This window comes from Peromyscus californicus, unplaced genomic scaffold, assembly GCF_007827085.1.
Source record: "Peromyscus californicus insignis strain IS unplaced genomic scaffold, ASM782708v3 Scaffold_8__1_contigs__length_139910024, whole genome shotgun sequence".
In the NCBI taxonomy this organism is placed as follows: Eukaryota; Metazoa; Chordata; class Mammalia; order Rodentia; family Cricetidae; genus Peromyscus; species Peromyscus californicus.
Genome location: NW_026294606.1, coordinates 78,669,402 through 78,686,651, shown reverse-complemented (window position 1 = coordinate 78,686,651; position 17,250 = coordinate 78,669,402). Strand labels below are relative to the sequence as shown.

At 45.8% G+C, this 17,250-nt stretch overlaps 1 protein-coding gene across 5 annotated transcripts in view; it reads left to right on the top strand.

Moving 5' to 3' along the window:
• The window catches only part of Epc1 (enhancer of polycomb homolog 1), a 90,387-nt gene extending 78,590 nt beyond the window's left edge, over window positions 1–11,797 (top strand). For 3 of the 5 annotated variants that reach the window (XM_052728874.1, XM_052728872.1, XM_052728871.1), the window contains exons 11-15: window positions 2,725–2,772; window positions 6,644–6,765; window positions 7,673–7,814; window positions 7,922–8,285; window positions 10,433–11,797. In XM_052728874.1, the coding sequence (XP_052584834.1) occupies window positions 2,725–2,772; window positions 6,644–6,765; window positions 7,673–7,814; window positions 7,922–8,285; window positions 10,433–10,505 (749 nt within the window). In that variant the 3' untranslated portion in view covers window positions 10,506–11,797. Of the gene's footprint in view, window positions 1–2,724; window positions 2,773–5,894; window positions 6,006–6,643; window positions 6,766–7,672; window positions 7,815–7,921; window positions 8,286–10,432 lie in introns of those variants that run through there. The other 2 variants (XM_052728873.1, XR_008215889.1) reach the window with 2 other exon arrangements.
• Window positions 11,798–17,250: the final 5,453 nt, after the last annotated feature.

Genomic DNA, 17,250 nt, shown 5'->3' with positions numbered 1-17,250 from the left:
GTTCAGTTTGGAGGCTTAGATAAGCACAAGTGTGGCAATTTAAAGTGTGAACTTGTAATAGTTACCCAAGAATAGTTTTTCAGATGTAGAAAAGGTTTGGAGACCTTATAGAGAAAGTAGCCATTTTCCATCAATCCACATCATGTCACCCCCTATGGTGTAGACACTGAAACATGGAACAGACCTCCAGATTCCATTAGGATTATTTTATGTGAGGTAGTTTGCTGGCACATTACTTACGTAAACATGTTGGTGTCTGTTGCGAAGTTTCCTGTATGTTTCTCAAATGTCATTAAAAGGTGAACATTAGCAAAAGTTAGCTGGAAAAAGTCCCTTGATAATTGTGTAATTTTGTACCTGAATCACTATTTTTGACAATGGGGCTTTTCAAAATGCCATATTTATTTTCATATATACTTAGAGAATAAATGCCAACAGACTACACAGTGATACTCTGCTTTCATGCTTGTGAATATTCGTGAGATCGTGAAGTGCTCTGTGGCTCTGTAAATTATGTCATGTGTGCATTAAACATAGGTGAGTTCAGCTGACAGTCCTCGGGGACAGAAAAGAAAACCTAGGTATTGACATGTTACACAGAAGCCAAAGCGCATTTCTCCTTTAAGAAAGCTCTCTCCAGAGGCAGCCTGGATCGGACGAGGGTCTCATTCGATGTTGACGTGCAGAGTCCAGATATTGCCTCATAGGCCGATCATCTCACTCCATCATACTTGTGGTTTTAAAAATAATTTTCCTTTACACCATGACCCCCAGATGTTAAACCACACTTGGTACCAAAGAAGCCTGATTTGGTCAATGCCAGAGGAATCACTGGCTATACCAAGATGTTTCAGTCTCTAGCCATGTCCTCTCTGAAAGCGTTGCCAAGCTGAACTTAACTGTGCTGACTTAACCATCGGGGCAGATGGGAGTCGTTAACACGCTGCCCTGCTGCAGAGGCCGAATGATGGCTTAAAATGTAACCATTATTTGATTATTCAGTTACTGATTCAGATAACTAAAATTGATATGCACAAACAGCACCTGCCAGGCTCCTTTCCTAAGTAGTTACTAGTGAGTTCTCAAACACTCATTTTCGAAAAGAAAATTCTGAATGATGGTGCCAGGAGTCCACTCATTTCCTTGAAGAGTGCCCGGTTGTATAGCTTGTTCCTGCTGCTTGGGATCCACATTGCTTGCTTCCCAGTCTCGGCCATTTCACAGACTATGTACCACAGAGGGTGTCCCAAATAGGACATGTCTGATGTTGGATAGCCTCTGTGGAGGTGTTGGTGAATCCTGTATTCCCCCCCCCTTTTTTTTTTAATATTTACTTATTTATTATGTATACAGTGTTCTGCCTGCATGTCAGAAGAGGGCACCAGATCTCATTACAGATGGTTGTGAGCCACCATGTGGTTGCTGGGAATTGAACTAAGGATCTCTGGAAGAGCAGCCAGTGCTCTTAACCTCTGAGCCTTCTCTCCAGCTGTATCCCCTTTGTAACAGAATGAGGATCTTGGAAAGACCTGCTGATAGGGATTTAGAATTTCTAGGGCTAGATCTACTTAGGGATAAATTATTTCTTCTTAATAATCATTAGTTAATCTGTAATTTGGACTGCTTCCAAATAGTTTTCTAGGCCTTTTAATCTATAATAGCACTTTTTCAAATTCAGCGTTTGCTGAGTAGTTAAGCATTCATTTTGTGCACTTGAAATTGAAGGGATATCAAATTACCATAATTAGTCAAGACACTGTTACAGGGGCTGGCAACACAGCTCAGTGGGTGAAGGCTGCTTGCTGCCAAGCCTGCCGTCCTGAGTTCTGTCCCCAGTAACCACATAGTGGAAGGAGAGAAGCAACTCCCACGAGTTGTCCTTTGTCCTCCTGGTGTGCTTGCACACTATGTGTCTCTCATAGAGAGAGCAAGACACACACACACACACACACACACACACACACACACACACACGGAAGGAAATGTATGCATGGGTAGATGTTTCAGAAAGACTAAAACTCCTACTACAGTGGTGCCTTAAAATTCTAGCTCCCAATGAAATTTGGCATCATTGTAAGCTGTTTACCTAAACTCACACCATCTGTAAAAATCTGATTTGTTTCTGTAAGTGACATGTTCTGTGCATAGAATTAGTATGTTTGGCTTAATCTGTGTGTGGAAGGGACTATAGTCTTGTGCACGGATTGTTGTTACATTTGGAAGTCTCCCAGACCCTGCGCTTTATTGAAAGCTTGCTAATCCAGAATCTTTTCTGAATGATGGACTTCTCACACGGCACCTGTGTAAGGTGCACTGTGAGTTCGGCAGGTGTATGTAGATGATGCATGGGCAGGCGCCGCACCCCCAGAGCATCATGGGGCTAGGGAAATGTAGGTCATGCTGGAGTCGGCCATAGCCAGTGTGCTCAGCTCTGACACAGCTGGCCACCGACTGAATCGCAACACACCTTGTTTACAAGTTGGGTTTTTTTCAGGTGGTTCAAAGCTTGGGAACTCCCCTGATTTCAGCTCCTTAATGCAGGGATCCTACTAATTAGAGTCATTTCACTTCAGAGTTATTTTGCTTGCTTGCTTGTTTGTTTGTTTGTTTGTTTGTTTGTTTTTGTGGGGCTGGGGATTGAATCTAGGGTCTCCTGCATGCTAGGCAAGTGCTCTACCACTAAGCCATATCCCCAACTTTTGTTTTAATCACCTTTTTTGTTAGGCCTGTTAGAATCAGAAGTTGCTGACTCGAGGATATGTTTTAAAACAGGTTTGTGGCTTTTATGTGTTTTTTAATGAAGTATAAATGCCTTTAAATAACCCAGACTCCATTTTGAAATGGTTCATTTCTTTCTGGTATCCCTCACGCCGCACCCCCACCCCCGCACTCCCTTAAGCACCTCAGTTAGATTGCTGAAGCTGCAGGGGTGTGTGCCTGTAAATTAGACGGGTCCAGGCACTGGGTCGCAACACTTCTGGGTGGTGGTGGTGGCACATGCCTTTCATCCCAGCACTCTGACCTCTATGAGTTTGAGGCCAGCCTGGTCTACAGAGCAAGTTCCAGGACAGCCAGAACTGTTACACAGAGAAACCCTCTCTGGAAAAACCAGCAAAGGAAAAACAGGGTGGTTTCTGACATCTGCTTGAGTATTTCTGATGAGGGGGAAATAGAACAGATCAACTTATTCTATATTGAAGGAGCTTGCTTAGAAACTTATCCATACATCGTGCCAAAAGCAGCCTCCTCAAGTTCAGACTTGTGTTTTCTTACGGGAGTGTGCTAAGTGTGCACTCTCCCTGTCACACTGTCCTCCACAGATCTGCAGTCCCACTTCCTCCCCTGGCCCGGGCTTAACTTCTGCATTTATTCCACAAACATTCTTGCTGGTTAGGTACCCTGCGTGTACGGGTTTTTTTTCTTAAGCATTTTGCTCATACAGGTGAATAGCTAAGGTTTTTATTATAGCTTGTGAATTCCAAATCTAAAGCTGTTTTTCTCTCTGTTTTAAATTTGAAGTCTCACTAACTGGTGGTGGTGCTGTGTGTGTGTGTGTGTGTTTTCATCCGCTTTGTGACTCCAGGACCTCAGTCTTCATCTCCAGTGTGAGGTTATAGGAGGAAGTTAGGGTCCAAGGGCCTCACCTGACCTCAGCCCTTTTGGTTCTGCAAAGCCATCTAGATTTGCTTGGTTGCCTGTGCCTGTCGTTTTAGACTTGACTGCTGTACTTTGTCTGAAGTAGATGTAGACCTGGAAACTGCCTGCCCTTGATGCCCTGGTTCAGAGTCGAAGTTTCAGAAAGCAGCCACGTTCGCTTTACTCCGTGGAGCATTTGATTAGACCTTGGAGTTAGAATGGGCCAGTGGACCTTGAGTGCTTCTACAACTCTGTGATAAATAGGAATAAAAAAATCCAGTTCACATTTTAATTATCCACATATCACTACCTTACCTTTGTACAAATTCACATCCTTTCATTTTATTTCTGAGAGGGAGCTAAGAGGACTTTGGCAGGCACCTCGGTTCATCCTTGTCACGTTTAAATGAAGATGCTGAACCACAAAGGGTGGCATGCTCTTTGAAGCTGCTGTTTGTGATAGGCGTTTATCGCCTCACTGCCAGCCTGTTTGTTGCTCTGTTAATTACAGATCATTTACCAGAAACATCCAGGCCAGATTTTACACCTAGACTCCAGACAGAATAGCTTCATCAAAAAAACAGCTATTTCAGCCAAGCAGTGGTGGCACACACCTTTAATCCCAGCACTGGGGAGACAGAGGCAGGTGAATCTCTGAGTTCGAGGCCAGCCTGGGCTACAGAGTGAGTTCCAGGAAAGGCTCCAAAGCTATGCAGAAAAACCCTGTCTCAAAAAACCAAAAGAGCCGGGCGGTGGTGGCGCACACCTTTAATCCCAAGCACTCGGGAGGCAGAGCCAGGCGGATCTCTGTGAGTTCGAGACCAGCCTGAGCTACCAAGTGAGTTCCAGGAAAAGGCGCAAAGCTACACAGAGAAACCCTGTCTCGAAAAAACCAAAAAAAAAAAAAAAAACCAAAAGAAACAGCCATCTCAGATTGGGAGTTGACTGGCTGTGGGTTAAGTAGTGTGTCTTTATCTCTGCATCTGCATCAGCAGGAGACAGATGTTAGGGTGAGATTGACACACTCCCAGAAACTAGGGTGAGCTTGATTTAACTAGGGCAAAAGTATTTGGAAGTTCATTCGAAGTTGATTCCCAGTTAATTACCACTAAATGCTTAACTAAAACACAAATATCAAAGATATACAAAAGAATTTTGCAGGGAAAAGGCATTGTTATTTATGAGCATTTCTGTTTGCTTTCACTCATGCCAGAGGTCTTGAGTGAATGCTGAATTATGATTTTTCTAAGTGTGTAATGACCTGATCCTTCTAGAAATATTTTTATTTTAATTACTAAATATTCCCTATTGGAAAAGTAAAGGCTGAGGCAGCACGTTAGCTTTTAGGAAGTTAAAGTAACTTTCAAACACATTGGTAAAAAATATCTAATAAGTTAAGTATCTTAAGGTTTAAATGGTTTTATGGAAAATAGTTACGTTAACTGTGAACCTTCACTCCAGGCAGCATTCATGGTTTAGACCCAGTCACTTTTATTACATGTTGATGTGTGCGTGACAGGAATTACTTATGTCGGTACTTCGAGAACATCCTAGTATCAGTAAATCTCTCATAGAGCTTGATGTGTAGATTACAAGCAAGTAAGTAAGTAGGGAAAAACTTACAAGTCAGATGCCAGTTAAATGGAGCTGTAACACACAGAAGAAGAGGATCAATGGGAGCATTTTTCCAGTGAGAAGGTACTTTTTTTGCCCATGTGGCCCATGAACTTAGAAGAACCTGTATAGGTACTAATAGTTGTACGGCCCTTGGCTTCTAGGTCCTTTCCAGTCCATTCCACGTGTGGTGGGCATGCTAGCTGTTGTCTAGTGGTATCAGGCAGAAACCGGATTCTGGAGGTTAGGTGGAAATGAGAAAACTTGATACGGTGGGCTGATGTCAGCTAAAAGAGACTTCGTAGCAAGCAAATCGGGTGGGTGTGTTTGAAAACTGTAGCTTGAGCTCAAGGAGCTTTGGGTAATCAGTAGGTGCCCTGGTACCTGGGGATACGTGCTAAAGTTTGTATTGATTTTTTTCCTTAAAATAACTTCTACTCAGACAGGAAAGGTTTCTTTAAAGAAGTCCTTGTAGTCAGGTGGTTCTGGTGTTATGTGCTTTTCTCTTTTTTTTTTCCCTCCCCCCCCCCCCCCCTTTTTTTTAAACTGGCAAAAGGAAAAGAATAAAGAAACAGGTTTCCTTTTTAAAACTGCACACACTTTTTGGGGTAATAAATGAACATTTTTTTGTTTGTCTTTTTTAGAACTGAGCTCTCCATAGACACACATAGTAGCATAACACAGTGTCTTTCCTCAGTCATCACTCTGTACAGTAATCAGCATAACTCCGTTCTTATTGACTGGATTTTGTCCAGGTGGGTTAATTGGGTGGGGAAAAGTCATTAACTTAACATTGGAAACTCCTTTTCTTCCTGTTGAACTTAAAAGATTAGTTGTTTTTGTTTTTGTTTTTTTAAAGTAATAAGCTATCTGGTTTACCTTTTATTTAGAGGAAACCTTTGTAATGACTAAAATAAGAAGCTATGTGGACATTAGTGTTTGCACACAGCGCTCTTGGGAAGGCCTGGGCGCCTTGGCATGGCGGTCTGGATAAAGTAGGAGCGGAATGGTGGTCACCAGGTTTCACCTCATGCTCAGCACAAAGTGCATCTCCAAGCCTGTGGACTGAGAACACAAGAGCACTTTCTACACTGTCCAGCACAAGGGTCACAGCTTAGAAAAGCAAGAGTTTCCTGTATTTAATTCGGGAAGCTTCACTCTCTTTTTTTTTTTTTTTTTCTTTAAATTGAAGCCACTTTTGTTAAATGTGGCAGAAAAAGCTGGGGTTTCCACCTAGAAGTGATCTCCAGCAGGATCATATCTACCCAAATGCTTCAGTTTTGCACAAAACCATCCTTTTCTGATGCTGGATTTTTTTTTTTTTTTTTTAGTGTTGTAAAGTGTCCTTGGTGTGTGTGCATTTTTGTGAATCATCTCCTTGTTTTCTGTTAAGCATTTACAGCCGAACAATACCAGCAACACCAGCAGCAACTGGCGCTCATGCAGCAGCAGCAGCTTGCGCAAACTCAGCAACAGCAAGCAAATAGTAATTCCTCCGCCGCCGCCGCGCCACAGGTGAGGGGCTTGTGTGTCTTATGATTATCCTCATTGTTTCCCGCCAGAGTTCATCTCTAATTACCAAGTGTTGTCATAGAACCTTGCATCTAACCAGCAGAAAAGTGGCTTTGGCCTGAATATACAGGGTTTAGAAAGAACATTCCAGGTGAGTATGGAAGCGGTTCCTTCTGCTGCCTATTGTACAGAGTAACATAAGAACATAGTTCCCTTAGCTGTAAAGCTGCTGCGGTCTGACCTGTATCTGCAATGGCGCTGTCCGCAGCCCAGAGCCCCGTGCAGCTCACTCTCCGGGTTCAGAATTAAATCCAAACCTGTTCTACTCTTTAAAACTACTCTTAAACTTAAAGCAGGGGAAAATATTTGCTGTATAGATAGATTTGGGGCTGAAAGACTGAGAATTGAGTCTTGTAAGCGTCTTAAAGGGAATTTCACAAGAGGCCTTTTAATTCTTAAATTATATCTTTTTTATTAAGGGATGATTGTCTTACTAGTTCAAAGATGTCTTTGGTTGTGTAGTGGTTGGGTATGAGCAGTGAGGGTGAGGAGGAGGGAGGGGGATAGAGAATAGGTATATAGAGGTTACATGGAAGCTTACGTATTTGCGTTATATATTTGACTGTTTGAGAAATATATTTCTAACCTCTCATTTGGAACTTCTTGCTGTTATCGCATTCTGTACTAAAGGGATTATTTTTTGATAATTGTCTTATGTACGCTATATTATCTTATAGGAAGATGAAAATGCATAAACCTTTAGACGGGGAACCTTTCTGTCTCTGAGAAGAGACTAAGGTTTCCTGGCGGCCAGCTCTCAGTGCCGTTGAAGCTGACTTTGGTGCACCTGTGTGTCTGTATGCTGGTGGAAGCCGTTACACTGACGGCTGTCCTTGTGTTTTCCTTCCAGGGTTTTGTCTCTAAGACTCTGGATTCTGCTAGTGCGCAATTTGCTGCTTCTGCTTTGATGACGTCAGAACAGCTGATGGGATTCAAGATGAAGGATGATGTGGTGCTTGGGATTGGGGTGAATGGCGTCCTTCCAGCCTCAGGTGAGGATAAAGACGTGCATGGCCTCGTGTTTACACACATGCATATTTGTACACATTGTCATACAGCCACCAAATGCGGTATTTACCTGCTTTCTTTCTCTCCCCAGGAGTGTACAAGGGCTTACACCTCAGTAGCACTACACCAACAGCGCTTGTACATACGAGTCCGTCGACAGCAGGTTCAACTTTGTTACAGCCTTCAAATATTACACAGACTTCCGGCTCCCACAGTGCGCTGAGTCATCAAGTAACTGCTGCCAATTCTGCGACAACTCAGGTTCTGTTTGGGAACAACATTCGATTAACTGTCCCTTCATCGGTCCCCACTGTAAACTCTATCGCCCCAATAAACGCACGACATATACCTAGGACTTTAAGTGCTGTTCCGTCATCTGCCTTAAAGCTGGCTGCCGCGGCAAACTGTCAAGTTTCCAAGGTCCCCTCCTCATCCTCTGTAGATTCCGTTCCAAGGTGAGTAGTTACTCTAAGCTTAAAATGTTTGAAAAGGCACCTCACTTCAGCCTTCTATGTATTGAAAAGTATAGACACAAGAACCCTCATTTACTTAAGAACTAAGCAAGTGGATGTTGTAATTCTGTGTTAGTGAATTCACTTTTAGTTGAGAATGAGCCAGTTCACTCACTGAGATAGTGAGTATTGCTTATGTGACTTGGGCCTCTCTCTATATATATAATGTTTTTTGGTTTTTGTTTTTGTTTTTTTTTTTTTTTTTTTTTTTGAAACAGGGTTTCTCTGTGTAGTTTTGGTGCCTGCCCTGGATCTTGCTCTGTAGACCAGGCTGGCCTCAAACTCACAGAGTGCTGGGATTAAAGGCAGGGAAATACCAGTGGTTAACAAGTACTCGGTTTTCCTAGGGTCTCAGGGAGCTTAGGAGAAAAGGAGTGACAGGAGGAGAGCAGACAGATCACACCAGCAGCTTGTTAGACCAGCATTAAGACTTCAGCCAGTGCTCTTCTAAAGGTCCTGAGTTCAATTCCCAGCAACCACATGGTGGCTCACAACCATCTATAATGAGAGCTGATGCCCTCTTCTGGCCTGCAGGCAAAACATGCAGGCAGAACAAAAAGACTTCAGCCAAAGGGGCGGGGGGGGGGGGGGGGGGGGGGGGGGGGGGGGGGGGGGGGGGGGGGGGGGGGGGCGGCGGGCGGGAGGGGATGGCAGCGAGAGCAGTTATGTGGCAGCCTATTGGGAGCCTTTACTTTGCACACCCACAAGTCTCTGTCCGCTCAGTACCCGCTGTATTGTTGGGCCACTTGTGGCTGATCATCTGACTATGGTTTCCCCTCTCCCCCATCACCAACCATCATGACTTCCATTGCTGTAAAATTGTACACATATGGGAACATTTATAGTATATGGGACTTCTCAGATCCTGTCTCTATTGAAAAGCAGGAAACAAATTCCTGAGGTCAGTGGACTTTCCAGGGATACCTCTAGAACTTAGTGCTCTGGTTACTAGTCCTGCATCTGCCTCACTGGTGCGGTTCATTAGGACCCAGATTTGAAGTCCTGACGTGAATCTTAGTCATTTTTGTTTGGGGTTGAAAGCGGGAGATGGCTCCGTGGGTAAAGGTGCCTGCCGCCAAGTCTGACCACCTGAGTCCGACCCACTCTACCCACATGGTGGAAGGAGAGAAGCAAATCCTGCAAGCTGTCCTCTGACCTCCGCACTGGCATACGTGTGCACACACACAATTATATAAGGTTTAAAAATGGTTCACAGCCTGGGAAGGTGGTTTTAGTTGGTAAGTTACTTGCTAGTACAAACAGGAGCATCTGAGTTCAGATCCCGAGATCCCACATTTTTTTAAAAAACTACATGTAGTATTGAGTGCGTATAACCCCTCCACTGTAGGAGGTGTGGGAAGGGATGGGATAGGCAGATCCCTAAAGCTCCTTGCCAGCCCAGCCATCTCTGTGATCTTCAAGTTAGGTGAGAAACCCTGTCTCAGAAAGCAAGGTAAAGTGATAGGAAAGGGGCCCGCCGTCTGCCTCGGGTCTCCACGTGTGCGCGCACACACACACACACACACACACACACACACACACACACACACACACACCCCTACCCCTAAAAAGGAATAAAAGCTTAGGGCTGCTGAGGTGGCTCAGTAGGTGAAGGCACTTGCCACCAAGCCTCACAAGCTGTTTGATCCCCAGAATCTACATGGTAGAAGAAGAGACTGACTCCCCAGAAGTTGACCTATGCTGTGATATACTATGATATGCTGTCACGAGCACACTTGTGTATCACATACACACTAAATAAATAAGTAAATAATGCAAGAAGAGAAGTTGAATGTGGAAGGCAGCTGCAGCTGTACCTTTCAGAGCGTGAGAAGTTGGGGAGTTAGGATGCAGGTCCCTGGGTCACTCGGGCTCTTCTACAAGTTTTCAGCAGTCCAGTTGGCCATGGAATTAACTGTTGACACCTGATTTCTGCTTGCCTGTTTTTCATAATTATAAAAATTCATACTCCTCTTTGCTCCACTGTCCATAAGTAAAGTTTCTCCCCGTAATTAAAGATAACTAATGCTTTTTCTTTGTTTGCTCCGTTTGTCCATGACGGTTAAGTAACTGAACTTTTATCCCGACAGGGAAAATCATGACTCGGAAAAGCCAGCACTGAACAGTATAGCCGACAACACGGTAGCGATGGAGGTGACGTAGCTTCTTCCTGGGAACAGGACTGCAGCCTGGGGACACGATCAGGTGCTATGCATCAGAGGCGTTGGAACGCAGGGGAGGATGGAATGCACACATGCGTTTCCATGGCAGCTGTGGGGACTCGGCAGCACTGCGCATCTCTCATGCTTCAACTTTTCTTTTCTTACTGTTAATAGGAAAAAAAATCAACATCTGTAAATTAAGAATACAGCAATTATCTGTATAGTACTGCATATTTGTAATACCCTTGTATATATGTTACTTGAATACAGAAATGTTCATTTGTGATGCTTTGCACTTGGGGGCGGGGGGGTGGGGAATAAACTGCAACCAGAGTGTGAGCTGTGAGCTGTGTAGCTGGTGTCATCACATCATGTGCATGGTGCGGAACCTGCTGTCTATTTATTGTGCCGTGTTTACAGGTTTTGTACACTGTACCCTCATTGGTTCCTGTGCTGTAGTAAGTGTGTTAGGTAGCTGTGGACTCCTTGGTATTTTGTAAATGGTATAACATAACTTGGTTCCCTCTGGGTCCTTGAGTTTTCTGTGTATCATGTGAAAAAAAAAAAATGGTGACATACATACAGAATTTTACAAAAAAAAAAAAAAAGGCACCAGTTTTTTTTAAAATGGGGAATGTACTGTTCAATGGGGATCTTCTGGTCTTCTACCATTAGGACGCGCAACAAGCTAAAAATGAAGTCTCTTGACCCTCCCGTCCCCGCCCACCCGCCCGCCCGCCTGCAAGCTTGGGCGCCCGGTACTTAAAGCACTAATGTTACGTTGCTGCTCTGCAAACAGTCCAGTCGTCCCATTTCCTCCCACCAAAAGTGTTAAATCAAGTACGCAAACGGAGTCCTTACAACTGGAGTTTATGTTGTCTTGCCCTTTTTTTAGCACAAAAAGATGTACTTTTTTATTGTGGAATCGTTTAAAGACTTCATTCTTTACTTGTTCTTACAGAAAGGATATAGGGGAGAAGAATGCAGTAATTGCTGTCCGTGTATCGTCATTCCAGTGTGTAAAACAGCCAGCCAGCTTTTTCCTTTTAAGATTCTCCAGAAGGCTGCGAGGCCAGAGCCACAAATATCGGGTGCCTTCCTTTGGAAATATTTGACCTCTCTTCTGTGAAGAGAACGGTACTTACCAGACTACTACTAGTGCTTTGTCAGTACCGGAGTCTGAATGCCCAGTCCAATGGCATACGTTATCCTTAAGGTTTTTAATCCCACCTGGAAACATTGTGATAGAATTCTCACAAAATAAACCCAGGGCATTACATGTTGACAAACTAACGCGTAGTGGTCTTTGCTTTTATTTTCAACCCCAGAACTCTGTGTGACTGTCTGTTATTTCAGTAAAGGAGCTTGGTTAGAAAGGGGTGAAGGGAGACTCCCATGTTTTCAGTTGTTATTTTGACGTGACTCTATGCCTACATCAGAGAAAGAAATCCCTGCCCTCAATTTATAACCTCATGGAGGTGAGAGTAAATGAGATCTAAAATGTGTTATACCTACTGGGAAGCAAAGAGTTTAGAAAAGGCAGGGCCAGTGAGCTAGCATAGACGCCAAAGGTGCTCACTGTGTCAGGCTGGGTCAGAGACACGGTAGCAGAAGCAGTTGAGCAGAGGGGAGCATCCATCCGGGGATGAAAGGGAGCAGAGGGTACGAACAGCAGCAGTGTGTGGCATGGAGAAGGGGGGGGTGATGGAGCTCGGTGGGAACAGCAGTAGTGTGTGGCATGGAGAAGGGGGGTGATGAAGCTCGGTGGGAACAGCAGTATTGTGTGGCATGGAGAAGGGGGGGTGATGGAGCTCGGTGGGAACAGCAGTAGTGTGTGGCATGGAGAAGTGGGGGTGATGGAGCTCGGTGGGAACAGCAGTAGTGTGTGGCATGGAGAAGGGGGTGGTGATGGAGCTCGGTGGGAATAGCAGTGGTGTGTGGCATGGAGAAGGGGGTGGTGATGGAGCCAGGTGGGAACAGCAGCAGTGTATGGCATGGAAAAGGGGGTGGTGATGGAGCCAGGTGGGAACAGCAGCGGTGTATGGCATGGAAAAAGGGGTGGTGATGGAGCCAGGTGGGAACAGCAGCGGTGTGTGGCATGGAGAAAGGGGTGGTGATGGAGCCAGGTGGGAACAGCAGCAGTGTGTGGCATGGAGAAAGGGGTGGTGATGGAGCCAGGTGGGAACAGCAGCGGTGTGTGGCATGGAGAAAGGGGTGGTGATGGAGCCAGGTGGGAACAGCAGCGGTGTATGGCATGGAGAAAGGGGTGGTGATGGAGCCAGGTGGGAACAGCAGCAGTGTGTGGCATGGAGAAAGGGGTGGTGATGGAGCCAGGTGGGAACAGCAGCAGTGTGTGGCATGGAGAAGGGGGTGGTGATGGAGCTAGGTGGGAACAGCAGCGGTATGTGGCATGGAGAAGGGGGTGGTGATGGAGCCAGGTGGGAACAGCAGCGGTGTGTGGCATGGAGAAGGTATGATGAGCTATGCATGCAGGCAAAGGCTCTGCCTTTCTTCTATACAGAAAAGAACTTGGAGCAGAGAAGTTCAACTGCCTCAGTGTCCAGACTAGGCTTCAGAACTCATGTACAAAACAGGTAGTTAACATGTGCTTGTCATCCCAGGGCTGAAGGAGGAGGGGGAGGGGTAATGCAGCCTCAGGGCTCACTCTTCAGCTAGACCAGCCTACTTAGGAAACCAGGCAACAGGAGACTGAACAAACAAGGTGGGCCCCACCTGAGGGAGCCCTCTGGCCTCCACATGGATGAACAGACAAAACTCAAGTTCAAGATATGTCACCTGAGCAGATGACCATGGTTAAAAGTATGGTAAGAGGAAGTAGGTCTAGGGAATTGGGAAGGTTTGAGATGCTCATTCAACATCCAACTCAAGATGAAAGCATGACACAGAAACTGGTGGAAGTTGGGAGGAGTTGAGCTGGAGATCAAACATTAAGAATATTTGTGGTTGCAGTTGGAGGCATAAGGTTACAAAAAGCAAGGGATATGAGAGTCTACTGTGGCAAGGTGGTTTTGAGTTCCTTTTACCTCTAAGAATCCCCTGCCTTGAAGGAGTAGCCAGCTAATGTATAAGGAGAAAGCAGGTCTGTCCTTCTATCCAGTATGTAGTCAGTGAGACTAAAAACCTAAATCTGTAAACTGCTGGCATAAAGAAATGTGCCGTAGAATAACTGAGGTCGGGGTCAGAATTCTGGAGTGCATGCTACAGATAGAGTAAGTCCAGGGTCCTCAGAAGCCTGCCCTCTATGTCTGCAGGCAAATTCCTAAGTGTTCCTGGGAGCGAGGCAGTGAGGAGTCCTGGTTGGAAAGGTTGAAATGCAGCTGTACTGGGCTGCTGGTTGACAGGTGGTGGTCGTGGTCCACACACCATCTGTTCCGTTGCATCACAACTGAGATTCGGGGAATATCCAAACTAATGCGCACATTTTCAAAAGGAGATGCCTTCAAAACTGGTTTGGAGGGACCCCTACACTGTGTTTCCAGTACTGCTACCATGTTGTAATTGCATGAAATAAAAGTCGTGGTAGCCAAACAAGCTTAAACAAGAAGGCCTTGGGGAAAACGAGAAAAGGTCACAGTGACTGACAGTCCCAGGCTTGAACTCACACCTGCCAGACTCCAAAGGTGGCAGTGTTTGTCTACAGCTCTTCTGTGATTAGACAGATGCAGTTTCCTTGGTAACCGTCCTTACCATGGTTACCAAGGTAACCTTAGAGGACACTATCACTAAGCTTTGGTCTGGATTCATGAACAAAACAGATACCTCACAGACACCGGCTTTTTACCTAGGTAAAGGAGTTTTGTTCTTTTAAACTCCAAATTGTATGGCTTTGGAGTTTTGTTGTTTGTGGGGTTTGGTTTTTTTTGTTGTTGGTGGCGGGGGTGGGGGTTAGTACAAAAATAATAGCAGCAACAGAGGAACAGACGAACAGCACATCAGCACAATTGCATATTAACAGTGTCAGGCGCTCCTGCAGAAGCTGAGACAGGCAAAGCCCAGCTCCCTTGTGGCTTACGTCCTGGTGGGCTCCGCCTTGCGTGACGGACTCGGCAAGATTAAAGCACCATCCTATTAACATGACTATCTAAAATCAGAATAATATAACCCATGATTGTAACATCCAGCCTCTGAAATTACAGGCCACACGGCTGAATAAAGCAGGTGATAATTCCAGAATATTCTGAATAGGTACAAAAGCTTAAAAAAAAAAAAATGGAGAATGGTCTACGTTTGTAATTCTGTAAAAGAGTAGGCCCACTAGTGTCGGAGAATTTTAGTGTTACAGAAGGCTGGCTTGCTTTTCGGTGTGCGGGCAGGTGTACATGTGTGAGGGGGGTAATGTATGAGTGGGGGTACATGTGCATGGGTGTGAATGTGTGTGTGTGTGGGTGTGGTGTGCATAGGTGTGGAGTGGGTATGTGGCAGTGTGCATCTGTACATGGAGACTAGAGCTCAGTGTCCTTTCCAGTATTTTTTTTTTATTGTTACTGCATTTGAGTGTGCGTGCCATAGCATGTGTGTAGACATCAGAGAACAACATGCAGGCTGAGTCTCCCATTGAACCAAACACTCATGGGTTGGCTGGGCTGGCAAACTCCAGGATCCTGTCTCTGCCCTCTGGCATTACAATCTTATGCCACCACATCCAGCTTTTGTGTGTGTGCTGGGGATTCAAACAACGTCCTCAGGCTTGCACGGAAGGCGCTTTCCTGGTTCAACCATCTAGCATGCTAACAGCTTTATTTTTGACCCCATACTTTAGATTCCAGCCACAGTAACATTACTGCAAACGTGATACCTCCCAGGATTCTCACAACATGAAACAATTTCTTTCTTAAATTGATTGTACCATGTGTATGAGCTTTGTGAGTGGCAACATTGTGTCAGGATGTCAAAGACTGACCATACCTGGCAAAAATGGACTCTCAGTTCTAGAAGAAGCTGGACGTGCAGCATACATTTATTTCAGTGAGTTGAAATCAAGGGGACTACGATTCATCCCTTTGAAGTCGCCAAGGGCAGAGCGCTTCATGCTCTGCCCCGCTGCTGGTGGCTAGTGGGCATCCTGTATCTTCCCAATGCCTTCTGTGCTCTCAAAGCCCCCGCTGCCTAGGCTCCCCTGGGAATGACCCTCCCCTCCTCTCAAACCAGCCCTGTATAGTGCTGTAAACTGGGCACTTGGAAAATGTTCTCAGTAATCTTCATGTCATCTCAAAATCCTCAGAATCAAGGCCCCTGGGCATGATTTCACCTACATGTAAGGCTGTTCGGCCCTGTGGTCCTATGTGAATGGCACCGGAACCCCAATTCATGGGTCACATACGTGAAATGTAGCACAAAACTGACAACCTTGCTAATAAATACATGTTGGGTGAATATGCTGTTTGTCCAGTCCTGTTATTTCCAAATTTAAAATCTTTCTGACAGTAAAACTTTTTTTTAATTATAAATTTGTCTCTGTGTGTGCATGAGTGTGAGCTGCAGCATGAGTGTGAGCTGCAGCATGAGTGTGAGCTGCAGCATCTGTGCGAGCTGCAGCATGAGTGTGAGCTGCAGCATCTGTGCGAGCTGCAGCATGAGTGTGAGCTGCAGCATCTGTGCGAGCTGCAGCATGAGTGTGAGCTGCAGCATCTGTGCGAGCTGCAGCATGAGTGTGAGCTGCAGCATCTGTGCGAGCTGCAGCATGAGTGCGAGCTGCAGCATGAGTGTGAGCTGCAGCATCTGTGCGAGCTGCAGCATGAGTGTGAGCTGCAGCATGAGTGTGAGCTGCAGCATGAGTGTGAGCTGCAGCATGAGTGTGAGCTGCAGCATGAGTGCGAGCTGCAGCATGAGTGTGAGCTGCAGCATCTGTGCGAGCTGCAGCATGAGTGTGAGCTGCAGCATCTGTGCGAGCTGCAGCATGAGTGCGAGCTGCAGCATGAGTGTGAGCTGCAGCATGAGTGTGAGCTGCAGCATGAGTGCGAGCTGCAGCATGAGTGTGAGCTGCAGCATCTGTGCGAGCTGCAGCATGAGTGTGAGCTGCAGCATCTGTGCGAGCTGCAGCATGAGTGCGAGCTGCAGCATGAGTGTGAGCTGCAGCATCTGTGCGAGCTGCAGCATGAGTGTGAGCTGCAGCATCTGTGCGAGCTGCAGCATGAGTGCGAGCTGCAGCATGAGTGTGAGCTGCAGCATCTGTGCGAGCTGCAGCATGAGTGCGAGCTGCAGCATGAGTGTGAGCTGCAGCATGAGTGCGAGCTGCAGCATGAGTGCAGAAGTCAGAGGACAACTCTACCAGGTGGGTGGTCAATCCTGGGTCATCAACCTTGGCAGCGGGCGCCTTCGCCTGCTGAGCTATCTCACAGGCTCAACATGGCAAAACTTTCATTGAAAGAATTCCTGTCTAGAACCCTAATTCGTAAAGCAAATAGAAGCAGATCCGTTCTGCTTCATGTTAGTGCGTTCCCACTCTTGACAAAATTATATGTCAATAATGTAAATGAACCAGTCGGGGACTGGAAGCATGGCTCAGCAGTTAAGATGGCTGGCTGCTCTTCCAAGAGAACCTGGGTTCAGTTCCCAGCACCCACGTCCACCTCCAACTCCAGCTCCAGAGGATCGGGTACCTTCTTATCGACTTCAAGGGCACCTGCCCTCATTTGTGCATGTACCCACGTCCACCCGCCCACCCCACCCCCACACACATACACATAGTTAAAAATAACTAGTTAAGAGTGCTGGCTGCTCTTCCA